Source organism: Rutidosis leptorrhynchoides, chromosome 2 (assembly GCF_046630445.1).
Source record: "Rutidosis leptorrhynchoides isolate AG116_Rl617_1_P2 chromosome 2, CSIRO_AGI_Rlap_v1, whole genome shotgun sequence".
NCBI classification, from domain to species: Eukaryota; Viridiplantae; Streptophyta; class Magnoliopsida; order Asterales; family Asteraceae; genus Rutidosis; species Rutidosis leptorrhynchoides.
Window position 1 is genome coordinate 234,542,476 of NC_092334.1, and position 14,308 is coordinate 234,556,783.

Sequence of the window (14,308 nt, forward strand, 5' to 3'; positions counted from 1 at the left end):
ATTTTGGCCTTCCAGCTCCGCAAGTCGCGGAGGTTCCAAAACCAGCCCACAAGTTCAAGATCCAAGGCTGCCGACGGTTTTTATTTAAATATATATAATATATAAATAATTTTTATAATTATTTATATATTATATTATATTTATATACATAGTAGACTCGTAATTTTTTTTCCGTTGCGTCGAGCGTTAAGAGTTGGTTCATGTACCGGTTCCGGATTTTCGAACGTCCTTGCGTACGCTGAGATATTTTGTACTTTGCGTTTCGTAACTTGTACTCTTGTCATTTTTAGACGTTCCTTATCAATAAATTGAACCTTTTTAATTGTATCTTGTACTTTTGAGCTTTTTGGACCTTTGCGTCTTCAATTCGTTATTTTCGCCTTTTGTCTTCGCACTTATTTAATATAAATGAATATTACATGAAAATGGAACAATTGCAACTGAAATCTTTACATATCGGAGGGATATTGATACTAAATATATGTTCATTTGGAGCACTATCACATATCTTACTCATTTCTAATCCGTTTTCGATGATTTTTTTTTTTTAAATTTAAGTTCTTTCAGTTAGGTTTCAAATGCAATTGGCCTCATACGAAAATATGGAGTTTAAAGCCTCGAAACAGTCCATGGAAGACAGACTGTTCAAGCTGAAAAAAAACTTAAAAAAAAAATTAACCATTTAACATTTTGCAAAAACCAAAGATTCAAATGTTATTTAGGAAACATAAAAACACAAATCATGATAATAGTTTTGTATGTTTGTTATGCATAATCATCTCCAAGTATCATGCATACACATTCATCAAAACGATTATCATAAGAAAAGTTTGCTAAAACTTGTACAAGATGGCTTGGATACCACTTGTTGGAGTATGATACCAAAATCATAGTGAGCGGAAGCATTTTTAAAATTACAAAATCATACTCCTCCAAGGACCATGTACACAACTTTTAACAAACAAAATTAAATAAACGAACAAGAATAGGTTAGATTACAACCTTTGTAGCCCTTGTTGAAAATCCTAGCTTGGAGAGAACCCAAATGAGAGCTCTTCTAAACGATTGACACCCAAAGTTCCAACCTTGTTTTGATATACACCTTCTAATTTATCAAAACCCTTTCTTTCCTTTTGTTTTCTATTCAACCAAAAAAACGTATATCTTCTTGTTTTTGATTCATAGTAACAAAATGAAGTGTTGTGTTTTTATTTGGTTTTCAATTTTAATACCATTCAAAGAAACAAAAGAAGTGAATTTCTATATTTGAGATGTCTCCGGATAAAACAAGAAAAAGTGAAGTATGCATGCATTGATAAGCATGCCTTATATTTATTTTTTTCTTTCTTTTGAGGTAAACACACTGCACACATGCAGTATTATATAAACAAGAAGTATGTACCCTTTTTATCTTTTTTAGGTAGACAAGCATGAAGATTAATAAATTAAAAATTAATAATTAATCTCAAAATATTTATTTTAATTTATTAAATTATTAACAATTGTTTAATAAATTAATTCCCGATTAGAAGGTGTATCAAACAATTTACGATTGACCTTTGTGTGTGACCGAATAGGATAAATGGACTTTATATTATTTAATGTTATGAGCATACCTTCGAAATATATGTACCACGGTCAAATTACTGTTGAACCGTAACCAACTCGAGAACATATTTCCAACATATATTTCATCTACATTGTACTATTGAATCAATTTATTAGGGTTCCCCTTATTGTCGGTGTTGTAATTACACATATGTAATAACTGACAAAAGTTTACGATTTTATATAACTATATATAAACACTTTATATAACTATATTTTTCAACTGACAAAAGTTTTTGAATAAACTATATTTATTAATCTATACTTTGCAACATAATAAACACTTCAAAGACTGAATCCGTAATTTTAACTAATATCCGTCTATCCGAATTCGTAAATAACATAAAACTTAGTATTGAAATCTTTATATTAATTTTGTAAAATTCAGGGAGTGAAAAACGTAAATATTACTTAAAGTAAATTGGTAAAAATGATTATATTATAGGGACTGAAAGCTTAATATCTCAAAATTGTATCATGACTTTGTTCCGTACATAGCGATCATCATATGATTATTACAAAATGAATTTTTCTATTTTAACTTCAATTCTATCTTCTTCTTTTTTCGGCGAAAAACGAGGACATAATAATAATAAAATATTAAAACAAAGGGGAAATCATCAAAGCGATGAATCCCCTTAATCATACAAGAAAGAGCGGCTACTTGAAGCCCTCAAAACAAACAATTGAAAGTTACAAATGAGTACATAATTGGCAAAATAACAAACAGACATTGCAAGTAAAAGTGGAACAAGCTTCAAGGATGAAATTCCAAAAAGAATTGTTGAAAAGGAGAGCATCACTTCAAGATGGAAGCCCTCATAAATACATGGTCACAATAACCCCACCGTATGTTGTGCTGCTTGTAAACCCACTTGATGATTGTTTGACATGAAAACATTTGTTACTGATATTGAACACTATATCCTACAAATCCATGGCTTATTGAAGCCGAGCAGCTCTTTTTTTTTTTTTTTAACGGCCAAAATAATATATAACCAAACAACGTTCCTCAGCAAGACGCTAAAGGAAAAATTACAAAGGAAAAGACAACCATGTGTTCCAATTAGAAACAACATGGCCTCTATTCTTAAGCCAACGAAAAGAAAATAATCTAGTAACATCAAAAAGACTATTTCTACTAATATGCTCATTAAAAACAATACCGTTTCTAAATCTCCAAATGACCCATAAAAGAGTAGCCGTAACCGCGACGATCTTATGTTTAGAACTTGAAGTCGACCTCAAGCTCTCGATCCAACTAACTACTTCGACCCACGAATAGAAAAAGGGCATATTACAGTCCAACCAAACTCGAACTTTATGCCATAACTCCGAAGCTAAGCTGCAGCCGAAGAACAAATGAGACCTCATCTCTATACCATTATTGCAAACGGGACAGACGATCGAGTTTAATTCGAGACCTTTCGCGGATAGATTCCAACGTAGAGGTAAAGAGTCAATACGAAATCGCCATAAGAAAATGTTAACCTTTCGAGGTATGAACTTGTACCAAACTGTCGGGATGTTTGTGGAAGAAAGCAAAACCAAATCCATGGCCTTTCTCGCAATATTAACTGAAAAAAGGCCATCCGAACTGATGTCGAAACGCCACGAATCATCTCGGTCAGAAAGAGAAACGTTTTGAATTTCGTTCCGTAGACCATCTAGCCGGGATGAGTTACGACTGCCAATGTTCTCTCTAGCCCAAACCCATTGCCACGACCCATTAACCAACTTATTAGCAACAACATCATTCTGGTTCGTATCGAGATGAAATAACCTATTATAACGTGTAGCGAGACTCGTGCTCCCGGTCCATAAATCGTGCCAGAATCTCACTTTTTGACCATTTCCAATTTCCAAACGAATGTAGTTTGCAGGTAACAAATTATCTGAAATAACTTTAGAGCAAGTATCCACGATGTTCGACCAAGAACCATTAACAGTCGTTCGCTCAAAAACATCTCCATGAATGGCCTTAACGATAGAAACCCAAAAATCATCCGGTTTAAACAAATATCGCCAACGCCACTTCAAGATTAACGCAAGATTAAATGCTTTTAAACTTCCAACATTTAACCCTCCATTAGCGAAAGAAGATAAAATTGTATTCCATTTCACCCATGCCATTTTTTTTGTTGAGTTATTACCGCCCCAAAAAAATCTTGAGCGTATCGATTCGAGCCGTTTGAAAATCATTTCCGGACATTTGAAAACGGACATAAAGTAAATCCCGAGACTTCCCATAACCGATTTTAAGAGCGTAAGTCTACCACCTGCCGAAATCAAAGAAGCCTTCCAAGTGGATAGTTTTGAGCGGAATTTCTCAACCAACGAGTCCCATTTAGCCACTAACTTCATGTTATTACCTATAGGAATACCCAAATAATTAGTGGGAAAAGAGCCCGTACGGCAGCCTGCAATACTCGCAAAAGCGTTAACTTCGCTATCAACGACACCAACACCGAAAATGTGAGATTTAGAAATATTAATCCTTAAACCCGAAACTAAGTAAAATACCTTGAGAATACAAAGTATGTGATTAAGTTCACGACTACCCCATTCAGAGAAAATAATGACGTCGTCTGCGTATAAGAAGTGTGATAAACGGACATCACTAGAACCCACTCTAATACCACGAATATAATTAACCTCCATGGCCCGATGCAGAGCTAGATGTAAACCTTCCATAACGATGATGAAAAGAAACGGGCTAAGAGGATCACCTTGCCTTAAACCTCTTTTAATCGGGAATTCACAAGTCGGAGAACCATTAACAAGCACGGACGTTCTAGCCGTATTCAAACAACCGATGATCCAACCGCACCAAGTAGGACCGAAACCTAAAGAAGAGAGCATGAACATGAGGTAATCCCAGTTCACTGAATCGTACGCCTTTTCGAAGTCAACTTTAAGGAGTAACATCTTTCTATTCGATTTTTTGTACCAAGACATAATCTCACTTAGCATTAACGGACCGTCAAGAATCTGACGACCCGCTATGAACGCCGATTGAACTGGGCTAATTATCTTATCGATCACGTGTGCAAGACGAATAGAGAGGAGTTTCGTTACAATTTTATAAAAGAAGCCGACAAGTGAGATCGGTCGAAAATCATTGAAAGTAATCGGGTTGCACACTTTCGGAATTAAAGAGAAAAAGGCGGAATTCGCCCCCGATGGCATAATTGATGTCAAGAAAAACTCACGGATGCCTTGACAAATATCATGATTCAAGATGTCCCAAAAATGTTTGATGAACCGAAACGAAAACCCATCTGGTCCAGGGGCTTTAGAACTACCACAATCCCAAACTGCACGTTTGATTTCCTCATCATCAAAGGATTGTTCTAAAAAATTAACGTCTTCGGGTGTGAGAATATAATGAGGTTGAATCGAGTTAAAAACAGCCTCGGAACCACACGAGCCAAATTTCTGTTTAAAAAAGTCATGAAACAAATTTTTAATCGACGTTGGGTCTGCAATCCAATTACCGTCCACCATTAAACCCTGAATGTGTTGTTGACGACGTTTTAACTTTAGCATCCGATGAAAAAACTTGGAGTTTTCGTCTCCCTCAACATCCCATTTAACATTTGCTTTCTGGAGAGAATCGAGGGAAACAAAATGGGAAATATCAACTTTTTCTTTAAACAGACAATTCCTTAGTTCCACAGAATCAGAACTAGCACTACCAGCGTCAATGGTAACATCAAGGGCCTGAATTTGATCCGAAATAACCTTAAGACGAGTTGCTTCGAAGGATCTAGAAGAAATAATCCATGCCTTTAACTTTTGTTTCAACATCCTCATCTTAGAAACAACATTAAGATTCGAAACAGATGAAAATTCAGCCCATCCGTTCTTAACGACATCATCAAAGTCACGCCTTTCGAACCATGAATCAAACACTTTAAAATATGTCGGACCAAAATCAACTTTATCTTGCATTAACGAAATGGGAGAATGATCGGATAAGCCGCGAGCCATGACTTCACCTTTTAGATCGGTTACACCTTCAAGAACATTATTAGTAATAAGAAATCTATCAAGTTTACTAAACTGAGTACCTGATTTATTTCTCCAAGTGAATTGAAGACCACCTAGAGGAACTTCATAGAGAGCATTTGAGTCAATAAAATGATTAAAAGCACTTGCATCTAAAGGACAGAAAACGGTGCCATTTCGTTCCGCTTCATATCTAACCGCGTTCCAATCACCGAAAAAAATGTACTCCCCAACATTCGAAGACATAAATTCTGTTAACTTGTTCCACAAAAGAATTTTATCATTTAAATGTTGTGGGGCGTAGACATTCACCATAAACACTTCAATGTGTTCTCGAATCCATAAACCCTTAACAATGACAAAATGATCATCGGTCCATATGGCACTTCTAACGAATGCATTAGGATCCCATAAGGAGATAATACCACCTGAGAAACCACGAGCCAAACTTAACGCAAAATCAAAATTATGATTGCCCCAAATAGAACGTAAACGAGCAATTCGAAGCCGAGTCATCTTTGATTCTTGAAGCCCGAGGAATTGAACATTAAAAGAAAGACATAACTCGCGTAACCATATCCTTTTATGGAATAGTTTCGACCCGCAACTATTAACAGAAATAACCTTCATTGGAAACTAGTAGTATGAGCACGATCCACAACTAAACCACATCTTTTTAAATTATAACCAAGCATATCTCCTACCTCCGCTAAATCGTCAAACTCATTATTAAACGCACTACCATAAATCTGTTGATTCAAACAGTCAACTGATGTTCCAGACTCTACATAATTTTGACACTCATCATGTAGGGTAGTAAATCCAGGAGGGCAAGTATAACTAAAACTATTACACCGAATAGGTTTAGTAGTAACAGGATGCTGTGAATCTGATTGCGTGCCATCACCATCATTATTAACCGAGACATTATCGACAGATTGTTCTCTAATGTTGACCCCAGCGAATTCTTGAAACGGGTCAGAATTATGTATCGAATCTGAATCTGAATTGACACTAAACAAGTCCTCCTTCTCTGATTCAACCGATTTCTCATTAGAAACGTCTAACGTTGTATCAATGTTGAACGTCCACGTACCAACTTCTTTGAATTGAACCTCCACGTCAACCCCATTAATGTCGAATACCTCAGACCTGGAGATAACTTTTTTGTCATGTGTAGCAACACATGCACGACCCACTGACAATGGCAGATTGCAATTTGCTTCAAAAAAAAGAAAACGTCCTACACATGATGCAACCTTTTTGAACGCGTTAGACCCCCAAGCACATGTAGGTAACCCCGAGATTTCAACCCATATAATGCGCTCATCAACAATGAACCCATCCGTTGCTTCTTTTACATAAGCGAATAGGGACATCAAGTTAAAATTGCATTTGAAGGCAATAAGACTGGCGGCCGAAGTAAATTGCAACCAAATCCAATATCCACCCACATATTGAATCTTAAAATCACTAAAACCCTCGGCTAAACAAAGACGATAAATCGAGTAGAGTGTAGTAAAATCTTTTACCTTAACCATGAGTAAGTGGTCATCTTCTTTGACCGTCACGAGATCACAGTCGTCAAAAGTGAATTTCATTTGTCTAGCATTAGAATCAGAACCCGACGCCTTGGAAACATAAGAGTTCTCGTCTACTATATCCACCTTCTTTTTTTCTGGATTCTTGAGAATCTTAGGAATAGAGTTCTCGTTAACAACTTTTGGTGTCGTATCTTCATTACAACCCACAACCGGTGTAACCCGCTTTGGAACGTACTTGGTAATTATTGAGCTGTCAGATTTAGAAGCTTGCACGTAGAGGTGAAAGTTCCCCATCCATACGTCTGCAAGCCTATTTTCCATACCAAGCACATGCTTAACTCCCATGAATCTAATGAAGCCAAATCGTTTACCGGATTTTGCTCTCTTCTTCGCTATGAAAACGTCTACCAGGAGACCATAGCCATCAAACACCTTCCATAAGGCCGGAACATCGGCATGTTCCGGAAAATTAGTAACATAGAACGATTGATACTCGTTCTCCGATCGTTTCTGAAAATTGATGTCAAGTTTTCGATAAGAATGTTTTTTGCTGCGTCTAGTCTTGGTTTTCCACCCATCTTTTAGAGGTACAAATCGAGTGTTGCCCACCATGGTGTTAGGCGTTTATGCCCGCCAGAGATCACCGAATAAAGATCTACCGGCGTTTGCGCCCGCCGGAGATGATCTATGAAGAAGAAGAAAAAAAGATCTCCGATGTAGATGTTAGATGTAGTGTGAACGGGGAGAATTACTGTAGCGAGAGAGAGAGAGAAAAATTAGGGAGTTATCATAAACTTGTTCGTTAACCATACCCGAAGCCGAGCAGCTCTGAACAAGTTTAAGCACTGAAGAAGCGTTGTTTTTTCAATTACAATGGGAACAAGCATAACTCATTCACCAAAACCCTATCAATACGAGACATCTTGCCATCGGGACCTTCCCAAGTAAAATCACCATTACAAATAGGTTGATCAATTATGTTAGCCGAAAGAATGAAACCGTTAAAATTTGAGATGCTTATCGGGTCTATAACTTCTCTAAATCTTTCTTCCGCTTTACAAACCAATTTAAAATCGCCTAAAATACATACGGGTCCGACCGTTGATTTGCAATTGTTGACAATTGTTTCCACACAAATAACTTTTTTACAAACCAATTTAAAATCGCCTAAAATACATACGGGTCCGACCGTTGATTTGCAATTGTTGACAATTGTTTCCACACAAATAACTTTTCAAATCACTTTGAGGAGCGTAAACATTGACAATAAGTATAATTTTTTTTTAATAGAAGAGCACCTCAACAAGGTTGCAATCCAATACTTGTTACTCAAAACTTTCACTAAGGTGAAACAATCTTTCCGTCAAATTGAAAGAAGACCACCCGAACGACCATTTGAATGAACCTCATGAAACTTCAATTCTATCTGTGTCAAATTTACTAGTGATCATACAAACTTTTTAATAAGCCATCATATACTCATTACAGTTAATGCTGTTGATATGTACATATCCCATTTTTGTTATGTACACAACCATCATGCTTTACAGTGTTATACAGTACAACATTCGAAAGCATGATGGTTATGCACGTAACAAAAATGAGTTGTGTACATATCACTCCCCATGCTTTTACCATATGCTTGTTGAAATTAATTATATTATATTAAATATACTAGTATTGATAAAAACAATATTAATACTAATAATGATAATGATTATAATTATAATAATAATAGTTCATGAATATATATAGTAAATATGGAAAACTTTATAATTAATTTATAAAAGTTGACATAATGTAGGGGTTATTGCGAAAAACATAAGATCATATCATCTTCATCTTGGTTTCGTACAGCAACTTTACGAATTTAAAATCTCAAATTTTATGAAATTTTGATTTTTAAGATATTAACAAGTCATGACATATAATGGAGTTGTAGTTGAAGTACTCGTAAATGATTATCACAAAGATCTTTTTTTTTTTAGATTACATTTAGATGTAAAAACATACTTTTAAAGAAAAGAAAAAAATGTAAAAACTTGTTAACACTAATAATTTTCCAATATCTTAACCGAAACTAAAGGCTTTATGGGTCAATTTCAGTTAATCTCGGCTAAAGATATAAAACTTCTATGATTAGTACAAGCTAATTACATATTACATAATAATAATATTCAAGTGGAGTTGAGATTTACCTCACAGAAACCTTGTTACACCAACTATGTACGTAAGTCTTCTCGTTTCTCCTCGTTACGTTTGTATTATTAGTTCCAGTTGTGATTTGTTGTTGATGACTTAATATGGTTTTTAAGTTAATCCGTTCACAGAAACCTTATGCTATATTCTCGAGTTTTTTTCGAGCTGAAAAGAATGGAAAAGAAAGTGGATGGGAGTATTTTACTATCTTTCCCAATCCGTTCAAATATAGGCGGAGAGTGTTCTTAATAAAAACATAATGTAATATCCTTCCTAATTATCTACTATCATTTCCTTTCCACTTAAAATAAAAAATCAAGAATCACTATTATTTTTTAATCCGTCTCTTCTCTTTCCTTTCCATTAAAAAAAAAAAAAAAACTCAAGAATGCGGCGTAAGTGAGAGTAAATATGTGTGAAACATAGGTTTGTAGTATAATATGGGAAGATAATATAGGAAACACAACAAACGTATTTTTATCTTAATTTTCAACCAACCTCCCTTAAACTTTGCTATTAGATAACTTAAATATAATTATATGACCGTAATGGCGTAATGCTTACGAGAAAAATGGGATTGAAGGTCACCTATTTTGGGAACGTTATTTTGGGAACGTGTATTTGACTCGGTAACTTGTCAACGGATTCTCAAATTTATATGTGTTCCCATTTAGACTAATTTTAACGCGGCGTCAGAGGGGTCCCGTCAGACCCGCTGGCAATGGGTGACGCCCCCTGACGCCCCTAGTGGGGCGTTACCGCTGACGCTTGAGGGGCGTCAGTCAACTTTTTCATGGATGGGTGAGGCAGCGTCAGTACACGTGGCGGCTTCTGATTGGATGAAAATTAAAGCCGTTGGCTAACGGCAATTTTTTTTTTAATTCTATATATTTTTATCTATATAAACCCATACATTCTACACTTTTATCACACCATTTCACTTTATTTTTCTTTCATTTTATCAAATAAAACATACAATTTTCTCTTATAACTATCAATTATTTTTCTTTCATGGCATCGTATTTACTTAGTTACGATTCTGATTCGGAAGACGAGCGTATTATTGAACTAATTCAACATTTAGAAGATGATGATGACGAAGTCGAATCCGACCGTGTTCCAAGATCACGAATTTATATTCCAAGAAATCGTGAAGAAGCCGGAGAAAACTTATGGAAGGATTATTTTAGTGACACACCCGTGTTTCCGCCATATAAATTTAAAAGGCATTTTCGTATGCGGATTGAACTATTTCTCCGAATATCACAAGGTATTTCTAATTTTGATTCTCATGATACTCCCGAGCATTTTAGATTTTTTAGGGAACGTTTTGATGCTATCGGTCGGCCGACATTTTTCAATATTGCAAAAAATGACTTCGGCTCTACGCCAATTGGCGTATGGAACTGCCGCCGATATGTTTGATGAATATTTAAAAATGAGTGAGCAAACCTCAATACTTCTTTAGATAACTTTTATAAATGTATTATTACATTATACAAAGAACGTTACATGAGATCTCCCAATGCATACGATGTTCAACGTTTATATAGTAAATATGAAGAGAAATATGGTTTTAAGGGTATGCTCGGGAGTATTGATTGTATGCATTGGGAGTGGAAGAATTGTCCCGTTGCTTTGAAGGAACAATACACTAGGGGTGATCACAAGAAACCTACCATTATGCTTGAAGCAGTTGCTTCGTATGACTTGTGGATTTGGCATGCATTTTTTGGAATGGCGGGTTCCAACAATGATATAAATGTTTTGAATCAATCCTATGTTTTTGATAAACTTAAAAAGGGAACATCTCCACTAGCACCATTTGAGGTAAACGGTAATCAGTACACAAAAGGCTATTACTTAGCTGACGGTATATATCCTGACTGGGCTACTCTAGTCAAAGGTTTTGCGTGTCCGACAGATGATCCAAGGATTAAGTTTACTAGGTTTCAAGCTAGTGCCCGAAAGGATGTAGAGAGGGCATTTGGGGTTCTTCAAGGTCGATTTCATATTTTAAGGTTAACAGCACGCACTATGTCGGTAAACAAGATGCGGAGAGTTATGGACTGTTGTATCATATTACATAATATGATTTTGGAGGATCAATGATTTGCGTTAAGTGATTGGGAAGAAGAGTTCATTACCGAAGATATGGAGAATCGTCCGGAACGGATACCGAATAGAGGACGGGATCAACATCCGAGAAATAAGAGATAGGACGGTGCACGACCAACTAACCGATGATCTAGTTGAGCATATTTGGAACCTTCCATCCGCATTCCGCACCATGAATGGTTAAATTTTATGTAATGGTTAAATTTTATGTAATGGTTAATTTTTATATGTTTTTTAATTATATGTAATATAATTTGTATGCATAATAAAATAAAAAAGAAAAAGAAAAAATAAAATTGGTGGGACCTGTTTGACACTGGAGGGGCGTCAGGGTTATTTTGGTGTCAGAGAGTGACACTGCCACGTCAGAGGCAGATTGCACTTTTTGGCCAAAAAGTGGACAATCTGCCTGTGACGTCACAGGCAGGGTTATATATGGTCTTAAAACTTGCATGTGTGACTAAGCATTTGTTATCCATCCAATACATGTATTAAAATTTCAACGTGATATTGATTGGGGACATGAGTTATATAACTAATATATATAAGACCACTAGCAGCGGTGAGGGGCGTGGGTTGGTGGAGTGAGTTGCTTTTTGCACTTTTTTGATGAGTATGATGAGTGAGTTTTTTGTATGGAGTAGTGGTGGTGTGGATTTTTGGGGTGAATTGTTAGTGGAATGCTGATGTGGCATTTTATTTTAATTTTTCTGATTATATTTATTTATTTAATATTTGTCACCTAGCACTCAAGCCACTCAAATTTTGCCACCTAGCACTCAAGCTCCAACCCATCTTCCGTGAGATTCCCACTGCCGCCCGCCCCGCTACGGCCGGATGGGGCGTGGGATTTTTGCCAAATCGGATCTCATGGGCGTGAGACACAACCGATACAAGTCGTCTAATAGTCACTTATGTAGGATAACATGTTTGATTTGTACATTAGCTTACATATATATACACTTTGTATCAAATTATAAATTTTATGTAAGTTTCAATCGAGTTTAGCTTATCATAGCATATGTCACTCTAAGTTGAGGTATTGATCAAAATTGTTATACGGCACTTGAAACTACGAGTAACATAAATATATAAATATGCAACACATGAAATGCATCAAAAAGTCAAATAGGGATGACACTAATTATGTCGAAAATTCTATAGGCTATATGGTTGCAAAATATATATATATATATATTATAAGTCAAGTGTCATGGTGTAGTGGCCGACACTTTTGATAAAGTAAATTTGGTGAATCAACATATTTGGTGGCTCACGGATATTACTGTTCCACCTAACTGCACAGTGAATTATTGTACTATAAGTATGTTATCGATTGTAATCAGTAGGTACACCATTCTTGAATAAGAATTTAATCTCTTCTATCTTCCCTCATATTAGTAAGATATATGACATAATATTAAATCATAACACGTTATCAGCACGAAGAGCTCCGTATAATTAAGGTGATTTTTCCACTTACCTAACCACCACTTCCACCTCTCAAGATTCCCGCCGTCTGCCGCTGAAACCGCCGGAAGATCTTGAAACCTCCGATGTGAGTTATACTTATCAGGTTGTTGTTCGAACTGGGTTTACGAAGAGGACAAGAAGAAACAGAAAAGGTTAAATGTATCAGAGGTGAAGCTGCAACGTGTCTGTTGTTCACGCAGAAACAGAAATCAAAAGAAAAAAAAAATGAGACAGCTGCAACAGTGATTTAAAGTGATGGTGGTGTTGTGGTGGCTTGTTTGATTCGATGTTTACAGCAGTATGAAAGCTGAAGTTTGCAGCTGCTTTAATTGATAGAAACATGGAGATCATTAGAGAAAACGGTTTACAGAAAATAGGAGAGGGAGAGAGAGAAATAGTTAGATAGTTGTAAGGTGGCTAAGGTGGTTTCTTGGCGGATCATGGCCGTTATGGGTGGTGGCGGTTTGGTTCCTGATTGCTAGCAATGTTCAAGGTTGATCAAGTAAGTGTAATTTGTATATATTTATATATCTTATTTATATGCATAGGTACCTTGAATATATAATATCTATATGTATATATAGAAATATGATGTGTTTGATTGATAATTTAAAACAGTAAAAGCTGAAAGGACCCGTTCATATACATTATAAACTATTCACAATAGTTGATTACATCGCGAGGTATTTGACCTCTATATGATACATTTTATAAACATTGCATTCATTTTTAAAAGACAAACATTCTTTACATCGAAAATTGACAGACATGCATACCATTTCATAATATCCACTATCCAACTATACATTGACTTAATAATAATCTTTAATGAACTCAATGACTTGAATGCAACGTTCTTCGAAATATGCCATGAAAGACTTCAAGTAATATCTTTAAAATGAGCAAATGCACAGCGAAAGATTTCTTTAATACCTGAGAATAAACATGCTTTAAAGTGTCAACCAAAAGGTTGGTGAGTTCATTAGTTTATCATAATCATTCATTTTCATCATTTTAATAGACCACAAGAATTTCATTTCCAGTTCTCATAAATATACGTCCCATGCATAGAGACAAAAATCATTCATATGGTGAACACCTGGTAACCGACATTAACAAGATGCATATAAGAATATCCCCTATCATTCCGGGAAATCCTTCGGACATGATAAAAATGAATTCGAAGTACTAAAGCATCCGGTACTTTGGATGAGGTTCGTTAGGCCCAATAGATCTATCTTTAGGATTCGCGTCAATTAGTAGATCGGTTTACTAATTCTTAGGTTACCAAGCAAAAGGGGCATATTCGGCTTCGATCATTCACCCATATAATGTAGTTTCAATTACTTGTATCT

The 14,308-nt window shown here is 35.7% G+C and overlaps 1 protein-coding gene across 1 annotated transcript; it reads left to right on the forward strand.

The window, feature by feature from the left end:
* Positions 1 to 10,874: 10,874 nt before the first annotated feature.
* On the forward strand, positions 10,875 to 11,474 carry LOC139888600 (protein ALP1-like). Its single transcript, XM_071871601.1, has one exon. It carries the CDS (start codon positions 10,875 to 10,877, stop codon positions 11,472 to 11,474), a length of 600 nt encoding a protein of 199 aa, XP_071727702.1.
* The last annotated feature ends 2,834 nt before the right edge of the window (positions 11,475 to 14,308 follow it).